The sequence below is a fragment of the Microtus ochrogaster genome, unplaced genomic scaffold, assembly GCF_000317375.1.
Source record: "Microtus ochrogaster isolate Prairie Vole_2 unplaced genomic scaffold, MicOch1.0 UNK15, whole genome shotgun sequence".
Classification (NCBI taxonomy): Eukaryota; Metazoa; Chordata; class Mammalia; order Rodentia; family Cricetidae; genus Microtus; species Microtus ochrogaster.
This window is the reverse complement of record NW_004949113.1, coordinates 3,795,917-3,811,445: the sequence shown is the minus strand read 5'-3', so window position 1 is coordinate 3,811,445 and position 15,529 is coordinate 3,795,917. Positions and strand designations below refer to the sequence as shown.

Below are 15,529 nucleotides of genomic sequence, written 5' to 3'. Positions count from 1 at the left end.
TGTCTGTCTGTCTGTCTCTCTCTCTCTCTCTCTCTCTCTCTCTCTCTCTCTCTCTCTCTCTCTCTCACACACACACACACACACACTTGTGCAGATCCTAGCTCAAGCCATCCTTCAAGGGCAGCTGAAAGGCTTCTCCGGAGTGGGTCCCCATCAGAAGCCCTGTCTCCCTGCTGCTCTCCATGCAGTTCTGCAGCTGGAAACTTGGCAGAGGCTGGCCTGTAGCCCCTCTCCTTCTCCCCTGTCCACTGCCCAAGGCCAGGCTCCTTGACTGTGAAATGGGCACATAATGAATGGTGCCCTATAGCAGCCCTGCTCAGCCAAGCCAGCTAAGGCATCTGTCTTCCTTGGAAAATGGAATCTTTCAGGCTAAGGCCCATCCTAGCCCTTGGTCCCTGACCTTGTGGGCAGCGTGTGTGTGTGTGTGTGTGTGTAAGTGTAAAACCGCTGTAAAACCAGGTCCACAAGGGCTTCTCCGAGCTGCAGCCATCCAGGGATGGCATGGGGACAGGATGAGGAGAAATAGCCTCTTCTGGACTGGGAACCTGAGGAAGTGCAGTGGCTTCGAGAAGAAGGTCCTGCAGGTAGGGCAGGGAGAACGCAGGTGCGGACATAACGGTGGGTGGAGTCATACAAGCTGGACAAAGAGCGTGAGAGGTGGGGCTGGTTTGCGTGGAGAGTAGTGTGTCTCTGCACCAGCTGGGCTGGGTCTTCGGGAATGAATCCTTTTTTCCCTGCCTTCTTAGGGTCTTTGATGTCTATGAGTCCAGACTCCCTATTCCAACCACGGGAGTGTTCTCACAAGGGAGGGGGCAAGGTGTCTCCATCTGTGCATGCTCAGTGCACAGCCTGGGACCTCACAGTCAGGGGCTCAGTGAATGTCTGTGAGATGGATGGATGGATGGATGGATGGATGGATGGATGGATGGATGCTGGTATGTACCTCTCCCTCTACCATAGCATCTCCTAGGGCTCTCCTTGGTACCAGATCACTCACTCTAAGGCAGAAACGGAGAAGCAAGTATCCAGCCAGGTCTGATGAAAAGGGACCAGTGACACCTGCTGTCCTGAGGGCAGGGCCATGCAGGGCATTCCTGAGAGCAGTTAGCTTGGAGCTCCAGCTCTTATTGGTTGGGGAGGGGGTCCTAGCAGGGAGCACTCAGTCCTTCTGTCCCAGGCACTTGTCTGTGGGTAGATTCATGGGCATCATCATTTTTGGAGTCATCCTGGCATCGCAGAAAGAGGCGACTCACAAACCTTGCAGTGAAAGAACTTGCTGCAAGGTCACATGGTTTGCAAGTGACCACTAACACTGAACACAGTAGCTCTTTTGGTCACTAAGGTACTTAACAGGTCACTAAAGCTGCCCTGTCTTGTGGTAACCTGGGAGGGTGACTAGTGGGACGAGCCAGGCAAGGTGCTAGGACTGGGTAGGTAGGTGACGGCTATCAAAGCAGCCAGCATACAAGTAGGGTGGCTTATTGGGACACTAAGAGTGGTTGTACAGGACTGAGGGGTCTCTTCGGCCCACAACAGGGCCTCCAGGGCAGGAGGAATTACATCATTTCATACAATCAGACAACCAACGTACTGAAATACTTGTCTCCTCAAGCATGACTGCTAGTGGGCAGGCCAGTGAACAGAACCTGAAACCCAGACCTAGAGCTGTGACCTGTGGATCCAGACCACAAAATCGTGGGCTGAGGAGGTGGGTGGAGCTCTGACTCCGTGCCCAGAGTTGGACTTCACGTGACCTTCTAGCGCATTCCATGTGCTTTGGGGTTGAAAACAGCCCTTCTACCTGGCTTCACGCACAACTCACTGCTCCTGTACCCAGCACAAACCCAACAAGCAGTTAGTGGTTGTCACTCAACAGAAGGGCAGTCAAGATTCTGTGGGTGAAAGAACTAACACAAAGGATGGTCCTTTCAGCTAGGGCCAACCAGACACCAGTGGTGTGTATCAGGAGGAGGCCCTGAGTCAGGGCATCACAGAAACTCCATCCGAGAGTGCAGGAGCGTTGCCCAGTGGATGGCGGGCGGCCGAGCGCCTTCCCTGTGCCTCCGCTTTATTTTCCTCACCTGCTTTTCTGCCCCACACCTGTGTCTCCCTGGCAGGCAATGAGGCCTGCAGGTGCCAGGCGTCCTGGCCAGGCTCATCTCAGCCTTCGGCCAGACCGCTGCCAGCCTTTATGGTTCCAGAGAGTGCTCAACTGTAAGATCGGAAGCGTCTTTTAAAAACTGGTTGCCTGGTCTGTTTTCCTTCGCTAAGGAGACTCAGTATGGCATAAGCAGAACTAGAGAAAGAGACTGGAGCTAGAAGGGTCTCAGAAGAGCCGTGAAGTTGGAGGAAGCCATCAGAAGCGTTGAAGCAGTGGCTGTTCTGGGAAAAGAGCTCCCACAGATATGCCCTTTCAGGTGTTTGGGGGATCTGAGTGATGGATCTTGGGACCCCCTCTGCCTTCTCAGGGACTGATCTTGGATGAAACCCTCCTTGGATGAGCCCTCAACTCCATGAACAGCCTCTCTGAAGCACACACACACACACACACACACACACACACGCACGCACGCACGCACGCACGCTGTGACCCTCTCCTGGACTACTGTTGGCACCGTTAAGTCTGTGTTTGTCACTCCTGCATCAGACCCCTTTAGGGAGGGGGACAACTGGGGTCTTCCCTGCCGTTAGCTGTCACTGTTCCCAGCCCGGAGCAGGACATCTAGCAGATACTTTTAATGACACTTTTAAGCTGAGTACACTGTGACATCCTGGACTTTTGTTGGGAAAGTAAAACTTTAGGAAGGTATTTTTTTTTATTTTTACTAGTCTGCCTTTTGGAGGAGTTTCCTTTATGAGCCTAACCCAAAATGCATGCACTATTGCTCCTAAAGGGAGGAGGCTCTGAGAAGTGTTCTTTATTCTCAGTTTCCTAGCCCGTGGTCCAAGACAAGGCTTTCCACCTCTAGAGATTGCCAGTGTGTCGTGTGGCCTTGTTCCGGCATCCTTATAAGAGGCTGCCTCATTATCCCTAGGTTCCCAGGAACTCCTCCCAAGATGGAGGTGAGTGGCCCTCAAGGGTCTTGCCTGGCTCCCTGCTGTCTTTGGCAGTGGTTCACACACATTACTGTTTGCTCTCCTCATTCACACCATCTCTCCACCCAGGTGTTGGTTAGTACCCTCGGCTTGTGTTAGTTCGGTTGTTCCCAGGCAGCTGTGCCTACCACGCTTCCACTGGGCACTGGGGAACCCAGCATGTGTCCAGCCCTGGGCCAGGTGCTATTGTCCTGCCTGTGGCTCAGTGGGGGACAACCAGGCCTAAGTATAAGAAGTGCACAGCCCGGTGTGGGTGCTGGGTAGGTGAATCCCAGGGATACACCTGGGCAGGAGGAAGTATTAAGGCAGCCAAGGTCCAGAGTTACAAGGAAGCCAGATCTGTACATAGGATGCTTGCAGTTCCACATGGTTGGTTGCTTTCACAGGGCTGGAGGATGGGGTTCCCATGGAAACCACCTGGACCCCATCTTCGGCTCAAACAATCTGCCTTGGACCTTGGACCATTTGAGGTGCGAGGTTATGCTGACTGGGCTTTAGTGTGCAGCAGGGTGCTGGGGCAAGCTGTGGATAATCAGGGGGTTGATTTACCTACTGGGTGCAGGTCACTAGATTCTAGTGGCCTGGATCAGCCCCTCCTGGATCCTAGCAGGTTGAAGTGGACTGATATTTTGTCTACTTGAGCCTCACTTGAGAATCGAAAGCAATGCGCCTGTGTCGGTTTGTGGCCTGAGCGCCTACCAAAGGACCTATCCTGGAGAGTAGCTGTGGTCCCATCACCATCCTAGGTTCTCAGACCTCTAGGAAAAAAATCTGGTTGTCCTCTGGTCTTTCTGGAAGCGAGACCTGGAGTCTAGGAAAAAGTCGCGGCGTCTCTCCTGCCCCCTAGTGGTTAGTGGTAGAGATGCAGGCCGCTGCTTTCAGCTGGCGACTGGTTGACTGGGTCTCCTTGTAGGGCACCGAGGCTGGGAGGCTGAGGCATACTAAAAAGCCTGCAATGGAGATCGGCTGTATGTAGCCTTGGGGATCTGTCCCTGGAGGATGTTGCTTCCCATCTTCAAGTGTCTTGAGGTGGACCGCTGCCTGAAGCTGGGACGATAATAGTCTGAATCGGCACTACCCGTGGCAGGAAAGAAATAAAAAGACCAGGCTTCAGAAGCCAAAATCCAGCCCCAGGCTGCTAGCAGTGGTGGAAACAGACCCCACACTGCCCGCCCTGTCCGCCCCGGCTGGAGGAAGGTTGTGCGTGGGCTGCGGAGAGGGGGAAGTGTTTGGCCACAAGGTCCCACCTGGGCCCTGGCTTCCCATGCCCAAGAGGCCAAAGCGCACCATCTCTTTCTCACGTGACCATACTGGCAGGACCCTGGGAGCTGAGCTTCTGGCTCTTCCCAGCACCCTCCCTGCTGGGTGACCTGTCCCCTGCCTGGGCCACGGGCGTCGCCCACCCACTGCCTTGGCGCGTCTGCGCTCGCTCGGGTGCCTCTGGGCGGCTGCGTTGCTCTGCACATCTGCGGTTTCCTCCTGCGTGGCTCAGAACAGTGAGCAAGGGGACCGAGATGGGATGCGGGGGGCAGCCTGCAGGCCGTCAGAGTTTCCTCCTCGCCATCTCGCCATTGGAGGGGAATGGGAGGTGGTGCTCATTATTGCTACCTCCCCGGCTGTTCCTTCTCCCTTCACGTAGCCCACCCTCTAGGTGCGACCCGAATGGTCTAAAATAAATAAATAAATAAAAATAAAAACAATTTACAGGGAACCCAGGTTGGCAGCAACAGGAACCGATCCCCAAGCTCGGATCTACGTGGCGCCTTGGCAGCTGCGTCCCCCGAGCACTTTCTTGCTTTCGCATTTTGTTTTGTAATGATCGAGCCGCTTTCTGCAGCTCTCGGCGTCCATGCCCCGGGTGGGAGGGGACAGGCATGCTCGCCATTCTTTCGCCCTCATGCGTGTCTCCTTTCTTCGCCTTTGCAGAACCACACGATGAGCCAGCACGCACAGTGAGGGACCTCGCGACAGGACACCTCTCCGCAGAAGGCTTGCCGGAGACGCCGTGGGGAGGGCCATTTGAACATTACATCCAATCAAAGTGTCATTTGCAACCCAGATGTAAAACTCTAATGATTTGGCCATGAGGCGCTGCTATTATAAGCAGCTGGAAATGAATATTAATGGCAGAGATTAAAAGTATTCCATGCTCAGTGTTTTTTATTGTCCTGCTACAGCTAGTGTGCTTTTAGAGTTTTCGCCGCAGAGTACATTTCTAGTGTTAGAGAAACCTGCTTTTTGAGGCTATTGTCCTTTGTTCCTTCATGTATTATATTGATAGTTTTTAAAAAGAGGATTAGTGTGATTTCTTTCTTTGCTTCTTTTTTTTTCTTTCTTGTTTTTCTTTTCTCCCCCTTCGGTTAACTACTTTTTAATTGCAATTCTAGGTAATTGTGCATCGTGATGTGATTGCTTGGCTATTGTCTGAATATTTCCTTTTAATTTTTTAATTAAAGACTAATGCTTTGATTGGATTTGCCAGTTCACCGGACAGTGATTAAAACTCTGTAATGAATATAATCGGTTTCCGTGCAACTGGATGGTCTGCTTTTAAATGTGACTTGATCTGACTGCAGTAACTAGTTCAGCTCAATAAAGGGAATCCATGCGATCAGCAACACTGCCTGGTTCTCTCCTCTTCAACCCCAGGCCAAAGGGGCTGGCAGGAGGTGTGTCTCTGGGAAGTTCCCATGGGCTCACGCAGACCCCTGGGGACTCCATACAATAGAGTCACAGAAAGAAGCGCCATAGACTAACTCTTGAAGGCCGGATGAGCTGCAGGGGTCACTGAAAGAAAGAATCCACAGATCAAGTATTCTGCTCCTGTCATTTTTGGATCAGGAAACTGAGGCTCAGGGGTCCTGGGGGACATTTCATTGCCCCTGCCACATGTCAATGGCTGACTCTCATCCATTGCTGTTGTTTTACCGGGATGGGGGCAGGCTGGTGGTTAGCCCTCATGGTACCAGGGGAGCAGAAAAACCCCGGGTTCTACTTTGGGCCAAGGCATAGGATGTGAGGGGAGGGAACAGCAGCTACCCAGCCGTGGGAGGTCCAGGGTTGGTAGCTCCAGAGTGGAACAAGGTGGAAATAGCAAGTTCGCGACGGAGACCCGTGACCCGGGTCAGGACTAAAGCCCGACTAGAAGGTGCTCCAGTTGCAGAATTCCAGAAGACAGTGTTCAAGGGCTACCCGCGCACATAAGCCTGGAGAAGGTGGTGCAAGCCCCTAGCTTCTCACGGACCTAATGACCCAGGCTCTGCCGCTGCCTCAGGGCTCGCCCCAAATTTCAGCAGGCTTCCTGGACTCCCCTCCCCTCGGCTCCACACTGCTTCACTGCCACAGATCGCAGAGGCTGGACCTTATACTGGGAACCTTTCCTGGTTCGGGTTTCACCTGGGGCAAGGAGAGCGGAAGTGAAGCAGACAGCTTGCACCTAATTATAAGGTGATAGCGAGTCAGCGGAATTTGGAGCAATTAGGCTCCTCATCTTCTAGGGGGTTCCTAGCTAGGGGTTTCCGGTGACCTGTAGGAGGTCCTTCCTCTTCTTCCCACGACGATTAGGGGGTGGCGCTTCCCAGGTTACAAAGCGAACTTTGGCCCGAGAATTCACTCAGTGAATTACTCCTGCCCACAGAATGGGAATGTCGCCCTTGTATGCAGGTGGCCTCAAAGTGGGAAGATGCTATATGCAGTCCCTGGGGATGCGGAGGGAGGGTGGCCGTTTCTGGAGAGATCTCAAAAGTTGGGTTGGCGCGAAGCTTCTCAAGGCGGCCGTTATGGCCGGGTTGGGCCAGGATGCTTTGGCCATCTGCAGGCAGTGTGGAGGCTGTCCAGTCAGGTCCCCAAGCTTACCACCTCGCTTCCTCGGGCGCTCTCCAGCTCCGGATTTATCCGAGCCCCATGCAGCCCAGGTGAGCCCTCAGTAAGTACCAACAGAAGATGTGATTTGACGGTTGGTGGCGTAGGGCTAAATTAGTCACTGCCCCCATTAAAAATACAGCGGGGGGTTTAAGAGCTTTTCACGCCGAGTGGGAATCAGCGGCGAAGCCGGCTGCTGCCTTGGGTAAGGAGAGAGGCGGCCTGGGGGACGGCGAGGTAATGAGGTTTATGGCGGTGACAAGGCTGCCAGGGAACCCCGCCGACTCCCCTCGCCCAACCCCATTGTTCTCTGCTGGCTGTGCCCCCATCGCGGCAGCTGAGCGCCCCTCTCCACTTCCTGCGGGATGGGGGCTGGGACTCGCCTTCATCGCTGTCAAGCGGCGTTGGGGTGGGGAGTGGGGCACGGCTATAAATCAGTGACTTAGAGCTGAGTGAGCGGGTTCACCGCGCAGCCCAGGCGTGTGTGTGACGGTGCCTGCGGCTCGGCTGTGAGCAAAGTGAGGCCCGGCCTTCTCTCCAGGCCACCTTTAGCCTGGAGGGTGCAGGGAACCAGCCGTGTCATTTGCATTTTGCTACAGGGGTGGGTGTCCAGAAGCCCACTTTCGCAGTAGGTGCATCTAGATGAGCAGACCATCCATTTTATTAGGCTCAGTCTTTGGGCAGAGAGATTTTGCCCAGGCTTGGAAATGACCCAGGAATCCTAGGATACATGACCCCGTTCTCCATACCCTCCCAGAGCTTCTGGAAGCAGGACTGTAAGAGTTTTGGTTACCAGGGAAGCTGCCCTAGGAAGAAGGTCTTTAGTGCGCCCCTCTCCCAACCATATAGCTGTCCTTTCTGACTCCCAGTGTGATAACGTGGAATTCCTCCCTCCTAGTCTGAGGGTGAGTTCTTTGGCGTGGGTTGTTGAGCACTCAACTTTGACCTAGTTACCTATTCACTCATCCATCCTCCAGCACACAGGGGCGACAGATGAGGAGGTCCATGTGTCCCTTCCCCTCCTCAAAAGTCATTTGACAGCTACCTTCTAAATGAGCAAGTCACTAGATACCCAGCAACACACAACTGCAGTGCTATGATGGCGAAATGCCTTTGTTGCAGGAGCAGGGTTGTGTCAAAGAGGCCTTGCTAAGGAAGTGACCTGAACGGAGACCTGTAGAATAAAAGAGGCCAGCGGGCACAAAGAGGAGGAAGAGGGCTCAGTCCGCAGGGAGCTCTGAGCCAGAAGCAAGCTGGGGGTTGCCTTAGAGGTCTCCACCTCTGCCTTTCTACTTTAGATAGTCTGAGAGCAGTCCAGAGAAGTTCATAATTTGTCCAAGGTCACACACTAGATAGAACTGCATCTGCATCTTGACTGGCCTTCTACCTTAGATGTCTGGCTCCCAGCAATATTTTGATTCAAACATAATGAGGATGATAATCAATCAGGTGACACAGAAAGACTGCTGGCTCCCCTTTTCCTTGATAATGAAAGAACTGGTTTCAGGCTCTCCACCTTGGAGAGACGCCGGTATAGCTTCTATATCCATCTCCCAGAAGTTAGTGTGTCCTCAGTTAGTCTATCAAGGCAATATCCACAAAGAATATGGAAATTGTAGGAGCTGTCTTTAAGGAGAAAAGGGAGTTTATTACTCTTCTGGCTGGTTGGACTGTGGATACAATAGCTGGGAGAGCTGGGTACCACCTTGAATGATTAGGTAGGTAACTTGACTATAGCACTAAACACTCAGTTCCTAGTTCTTTCTTATTGTCTGTTGTCGATGTAGGTTGGAATTACTTTTGGAGAAGAGACACTGAAATGATTTGCCTCCCGAATGCTTGCTGCCTGTCAAAGCAACAAGCGCAGGATCACTGTTGTACAGCTTACACTTGATTTTGGTTCTCTCGGGAGAGAAGGATCAAGAAAGCCACACCCTGCAGGTGTGCACGATGCTGGAGAACAGGAAGACTCAGGACAGCTACCAAACACCAAAAATTTATAGCTTTCTTGCTGGGTCTCTAGCTAGCTATTTGCACAGGCTTGGTGTCCTCTTCCTCCTTCCTCCAGCTCATCTCTTGTGTTCTGGTGGAATTTCATTCCCTTCTGGTTCAGGGTGAGCTCTTGCTGAGTGTGTGTGTGGGGGGGGGGTGTCACAGAAATGCTCACCTCAAGAACATTGTTCAAGAGGAAACAAAACAAAAAACCCAATCTGTTAAACTCTAAATTGGTAGGTGGCAGCCTCTTTTGTAAAATAGGTTTTAAATACCCAATGCAGTGATTAGGAGAACACAGCATCAAATCTGTGCTTATTTCATAACTGGTTATTTTGTTCAGGGATTTTATTTATTTTCTGTTAATTCTGATTTTCAGAAATATTCTATGAAAATAGTCTGCTTTCTGGCTTGCTGATTTGCATTCACTTCACTTTATAGCTTAAGTAGGTGCCTGCCTCATTCGTACGATTACCCCGAGCGCTCCGACTCCTGAAGCTGGCAAGGTGCTGGAAAGACCAGAATTCTGATAAGACCTGATATTCAGGCCATCGCTGGGTGTGCACACACTTTATACCTGTCTGTCCATTGGAACATGTATCAGTCAGGACAGGCTACATTATGACACGGGACAAAAAGGTCCACCTTTTCAGCGCCTACACAACAAAGATTTACTGCTCACTCATGCTCTGTGGCCATCCTGAATTGAATCCCCGGGGACTTTTCTTCATCAGAGTTATTTAGAAGTCTGGCACAGAGAGCAGCCAGTACTTTAAATGTAGTCACTAATTCAAGCAGGGGACAGGAGGGTCCCAATGGCAACTCAGTGCTCTTGACTGGGGAGTTTCTGTACTCCCTCACTCCCATCCCCATCACACACGGAGCCACTGCAACACGTGACCTCACTTTCTCACAGGGGGGCCTGATGGGGCTCGTGTGGTGTGTGTGTGTGTGTGTGTGTGTGTGTGTGTGAGCGCGCGCGCGCGCGCGCGCGCGCTTGCCTGGCACATAGAAGAGAGGCTGAGCAACTGCCAGACTGAATGGTCTGACTCAGAAAGTTGGGTATCGCCATTGCGGGCACACACTCCCACAGTAGTGTATTTACCTGATGCAGAAAGTGAGCGTGAAGGTGAATGAAGGACAAGAAGGATGGCCCAGGACAAGAGGAGAGGGCTCAAAGACAGCTCGGAGCTCCAATTGCTGAGGAAGTAGACCGACTTGGATTCGAGCCCTTCCGCCACTCTGTCTGCTCAAGCCAGGCGGTACGGTCCGCGGCAAACAGAATACTCAGAGCTAAGCTCGCAAAGTTGTAAATCTGAGTAAGGTCGGAACTACGTCCTACGCACTCAGGCCTGGGCACCGAACTGAGCACCGCGTGGATCTCCTTTAACCACCGTGTGCCCCTCACGCCGACTAGAAGACTTGTACAGCACGGCCGGGGTCCGGAGGCTCCGGGCTCCGCCTGCAGGAGCACCCTGCTGAGCTAGCTCGGTCCGGAGGCCTGTCCTCTGCTTCCGGAGTCCTGATTGGTCCGGCCGGGGAGGCCCCGCCTACATCTAGCCCCGCCCACTCGTGTCCGCGGCCGAAGCTGCAGCGAGCTAAGCGTAGGCAGCGCGGTGTGAACTTATTTGTGGAGTTATTAATTACTGAAGGGCACAAGCCGTGCTTCTGTGCATAAAAATATGTTTGAGCAGTTTCTACTTAAACTTTAAAGAGAACGTTAATCAATTTTATTTTAACAAAATGACCTTAAGCAGGGGGAAAAAATTGGTGTTATTTGCCCAAACAGGCAAATTAATTTCTCTCTCTTGAGAAATCTGAGAAGCTTCTAGAAATAGCTATGCATAATTTACACCTGCCGTGGCCGCTCCTAGTTTTAACGCCAAGCCCAGTTACGGTCCCACCTAGTTCAATAACAACACAAAGGAATCCTTGGGAAGGCTTTGCTGGGTCCAGTTGTATCAACTCTGGTGACCTTGGAGAAAGGATGCTAAGGCAAAAGGGTCACGGAAGTCTGTAAGGTCCTGCTAGCTGCGTCAAGACCACTGGGAAGATTAAGGCGGCTGTCAGGCACATCCTAGCCGCTGTGTCTCCAAGCCAGACGCCACTCCCCAGAGGACCTGCGCTGTTGCATCTTGGATAGGTTGACCTCTGCCTCAACTGCTGAGGCTGAGAGGCCAGGGGCTCAGACTGGTGGAGCTGTGTTGTTTCCACTTCTTTGTAGTATGGTTAGCAGTGACAATGACAGCCTCGGGTCTGATGGAAAAACCCCTCCACCCCCAGCCTCCCAACCCCCCATGGCGTCATTGCTGTGAGATTTCAACAGATGCAGTTCCAAAGGGCACAGTGTGGTCTTTTATCTCTGCTGGATGCCTAGTACCTAGAATGGTGCCAGGTCATAGTAAGTGCTCAGAAAATGCTTGCTGAATGGATAAAATGTGAAGAATGGAGCAGCTGGCCCTTCCTTTGCGCTAGTGCTACGGCAGTGGATTAGGAGACCCCAATGGGGAAAAACTGCCTTTGCTCCGTGTCTTGGTTAGGGTTAATACTGCTGGATGAAGCACATGACCAAAAGCAAGTTGGGAGGAAAGGGTTTATTTGGCTTACACTTCCCATCATCGTCCATCAATGAAGGCAGTCAGCACAGGAACTCAAACAAGGCAGGATCCTGGAGACAGGAGCTGGTGCAGAAGCCATGGAGGCGTGTTGTTGATTGTCTTGCTCACTGAGTGTTGCTGATTGTCTTGTTTGCTCAGCCTGCTTTCTTATAGAAAGTTTCTTATGGAACCCAGGACCACCAGTTCAGGGATGGCCCCACCCACAGTTGTCTGAACCCGGCCCCATCAATCATTAATTAAGAAAATGCCCTACAGGCTTGACTACAGCCTGATCTTAGGGAGGCATTTTCTAGCTTGGGGCAGGTTGACATAGAATTAGCTAGCACACTCTATCACTGTTACCTTCCTTAGCTCTGCCATTGAGAGGACAGACTGCTCTTGCTCTGAAACCACCCTCACCCAGTAGGTGTTCAGTGAATGCCTGTTGAATGACTGTTTACAGGCTGACTGAAGCAGGCTGCAGACTGAGGAGGGAAATGGGTTGAGGGGAGGGAAGTGAGTGCCTCCTGCCTGGCAGCCCCAGTGCCTTTAGCCCCATAGGAATGCAAACCCAAGTCTCTGGACAGTCCAGGAGAGAGGAAGAAATACAGAATTTCTTTTTTTAAATTTTTTTTAATGATTTATTTAACTTTATTTTATGTGCATTGGTGTGAAGGTGTCAGATCTTGTGGAACTGCATTTTCAGACAGTTGTGAGCTGCCATGTGGGTGCTGGGAATTGAACCCGGGTCCATCTGGAAGAGCAATCAGTGCTCTTAACCGCTGAGCCAACTCTCCAGCCACCGAAATACAGAATTTCTTGTGAAATATCCGCAGCCGCATCATTAGTACTACCTATCCCAGAGTCTAATTCAAAAACAAACAAAACAACAAAAACAAAGTCCCTTGTGTGCTTAAGAAAAACATTCCAAGGGCCACCAATTTGAGTCCTCTGTGATAAGAGAATGGCTCACAAGTCCAGTGCCTGAGGAGACTCGGGTGAGTGAGTGACAGTCACCAGAATGAGCAGCCACAGGGGAAGCTGGGTCTGCTGGCGGGAGGTGGTCTTCCAGCCCTCCGAGTGCTCAGAGTTAGATCTTTGACTGTCTTGATGCCTCTGTTTTCCCATCAGGAAAGCAAGGGCAAGCATCAAACTCACCACAGCTGTGAGCATCTGACAGGATGATGTCACAAGCACTTAGCGTGGCAAAGGTGGTCACCCATTCCTGCATTTGGCTGAGGGCTCCAGAGGCACCAAGAAGCCACATGTAGCAGACCACTCGGAAAGCAGTTTCTGTGCCTGAGTGTCTGAGGATACCACACTACTGGTTTGTGCTAGATGCACTAAGAGAACATTTCAAGGTTGTGTGTTCTAATACCTGAGTCTCTGTGTTGCAGCAGCAAACAAGGCCTTGTTCTTCTTCTCATGTAGAAAGACAAGTGTTGGGATGGGGGTTGTTTCTCTCATCATCTGCTCATGGGACTTTGGGCACTTTGTTAGTCAGCTTTCTGTCACTATAACAAGACATCTAAAAGACTCCGCTCACAATGAGAAAGGTCTATCTCGGATCACCGTCTCCAAGGTTTCAGTCCTTGGCTACTTGCTTCTGTAGCTTTGGGGCCTGTGGCAATGCGGGGCATGGTGGGTGTTGTGTATGGTGGATCAAAGCTGCTCATTTCACCACAGCCAGGAAGCAAAACCAGGAAAGATTGGGATTCCAATGTTCCCTTTATAGGAATGCCTCTCTATCCTAAGGTTCTTTCACTGGACCCCACCTCCAAGGTTCTCCCATCTCCCAGTAGCACCTGGGACTGGTGACAGGTCTGTTTCTTCCCTGCCTCTGTTTCCTCACCCATAAACCCATCTCTTACCTTTAAAGATCTGGATGTGTCTGGGACTTCCTTGGGAGGCCCAGGGACTGGGACAGGGCTTATGACTGGTCTGTAAATCTATATATGGAGGAAGGATGCCTGTGCCTCAGACTGGGGAGAAGGTGGACACGTGCTGCACCTGGTGACATGCTGAGCACCCATAAGGAGTCCAAGAGAGAGGGCTGGCAAGGTGGCTCAGTGTGCAGACACAAGCCATAAAGCCTGATCACCCAGTTCAGTCTTCAGGACTCTACAGTGGTAGGTCAGAACTGACTCCTTTCACAAGGCTGTCCTCCAGAGTATCTGAAGAATGGTGGCATGTGTGCAACCCATTCATACACATATACACATGGTAAATAAGTAAATAAATGCATATAAACAGCCTTTAAAAAAGGAATGCAAGGGGGAAAACGAGCCCTGTGAATATGACAAGGAAACTGTCACCTTAGCAAAGTTGAAGTTGGACTTGACCTCTTGGGGGATCACTCCAGGCTGGGCTCTTGTCTCCACTCTGCCCCTAGTCACCCTGTTCCCCAGTACTGTGGGTTAGCCCTGCCCCCTGCACTTCTATGTCACATTTCCCTTCTCCTGATCCTACTCTTCCTTCAAAGCTTAGTTCAAGTGCAGCCACCTCTGAGAGCACTTCCTGCCTCCCTCAAGCAAGTTCTGGGTTTGGTTCATCTGCTTTAACCCTGGCATGTGAGTCACACCAGAACCACGGCCACTCCCAGGGATTTTCCTTCATTTGCAGCAGGGAATGTCAATGCCACCATGAGAATGGGGATATTCATTTCTAGATGCATTCCTTCCAAAAATAGTCTGTGCACATTCACATTTATGTCTTTTCTCAATTCGACGTGTTATCTTACAATTTCTTCATGTTAGCATGGCAAGGAGGGTCACCATTTTCAACTTCCTTAGTGAATATAGGCTATGTATGGCTATTGTAAGCAATCATTTCCCATTGAGTACCGAACTGTTCATAGTATTCCCTTATTCCTATTTTGACGCCCATAGTGTCTGTAGTGATGTCCCATTTCATCTCCAGTAGTGTACTTTGTCATCTCTCTGTCAGTCTTGTTAGAGGCTCTTCATTTTTTATCGATCTCATCAAAGACTCAAATCTTTGTTTGAGCAAATGTTGTTTTCAATTTCATTGATTTCTCCTATTATTTTCTTCCTGTTTGTTTTGGATTTATTTTGCTCTTGTTTTTTAGATTTTTGTTTGATCATTTGTTTTTGTTTTTCGAGATAGGTTTTCTCTGTGTAGCCCTGGCTGTCCTGGAACTCTTGCAGACCAGGCTGGCCTGGATCTCACAGAGATCTACCTGCCTCTGCCTCCTGAGTGCTGGGATTAAAAGTGTTCACTACTTCTTCTGGCTTTTCTTTATTTTTACTTTTCAAGTTTCTCTTTTAAAGATATATTTCTTGTTTTTATTGATGTGTGTGTATGTTGCAGTTTTGGCATGTGGTTTACAGGTGTTTGTAAACCTCCCAGCGCAGGTGCTGGAACTGAACTCAGGTCCTCAGGAAAAGCAGCAGATGCTCTTAACTACAGAGCCTGATGGCTTTCTCGGGCCCCATTTTAAAGTTCTTGATATGGAATTTTAGATTGATAATTAGAAACTTTCTCTCTTTTCTTTCCTTTTGTTGTTATTGTTTTGAGATAGAGTTTCTCTGTGTAGCCCTGGCTGTTTTCCCTCTTTTTTTTTTTTAATACATGCATGTTCTAAGTTTTCCTCTCAGTACTTCTTCATTCTTTGTCTTCAAATATATAACATACTGTCATTTAGTTCAATGTATAGAGAAAGTTTTAATGGGTCACTCAGGATTCCTTCCAGTTTCCAAGGGTGTGGTGGCTTTCCTATCATATTTGGTACCTAGTCTAGTTTGTTCCACTGTGGCTGGAGAATATGATTTCAGTTCTTCTAGCTTTGTTACGTAGGGCGTTCAGTGACCCATGACAAGGTTTATCACTGTGTGTGTTCTGCTGCGACTTGAAAGAATGGCACTGGGCCGTGTGTTCTGTAGACACTGCCAGCTTGCTCCACAACCTTGCTGACTTCCTCTCTGTTCCATCGTCATTGGGAGAAGGTTGTTAAAGCCTGGTAA

The 15,529-nt window shown here is 50.6% G+C and overlaps 1 protein-coding gene across 1 annotated transcript in view; it reads left to right on the top strand.

Annotated features, from left to right (window-relative positions):
• Positions 1-5,616, top strand: part of Znf423 (zinc finger protein 423) — a 244,273-nt gene extending 238,657 nt beyond the window's left edge. Inside the window, exon 7 of the mRNA XM_026789188.1 lies at positions 5,023-5,616. Coding sequence (XP_026644989.1) covers positions 5,023-5,052 — 30 coding nt within the window. The 3' untranslated portion in view covers positions 5,053-5,616. The remainder of the gene's footprint in view (positions 1-5,022) is intronic.
• The last annotated feature ends 9,913 nt before the right edge of the window (positions 5,617-15,529 follow it).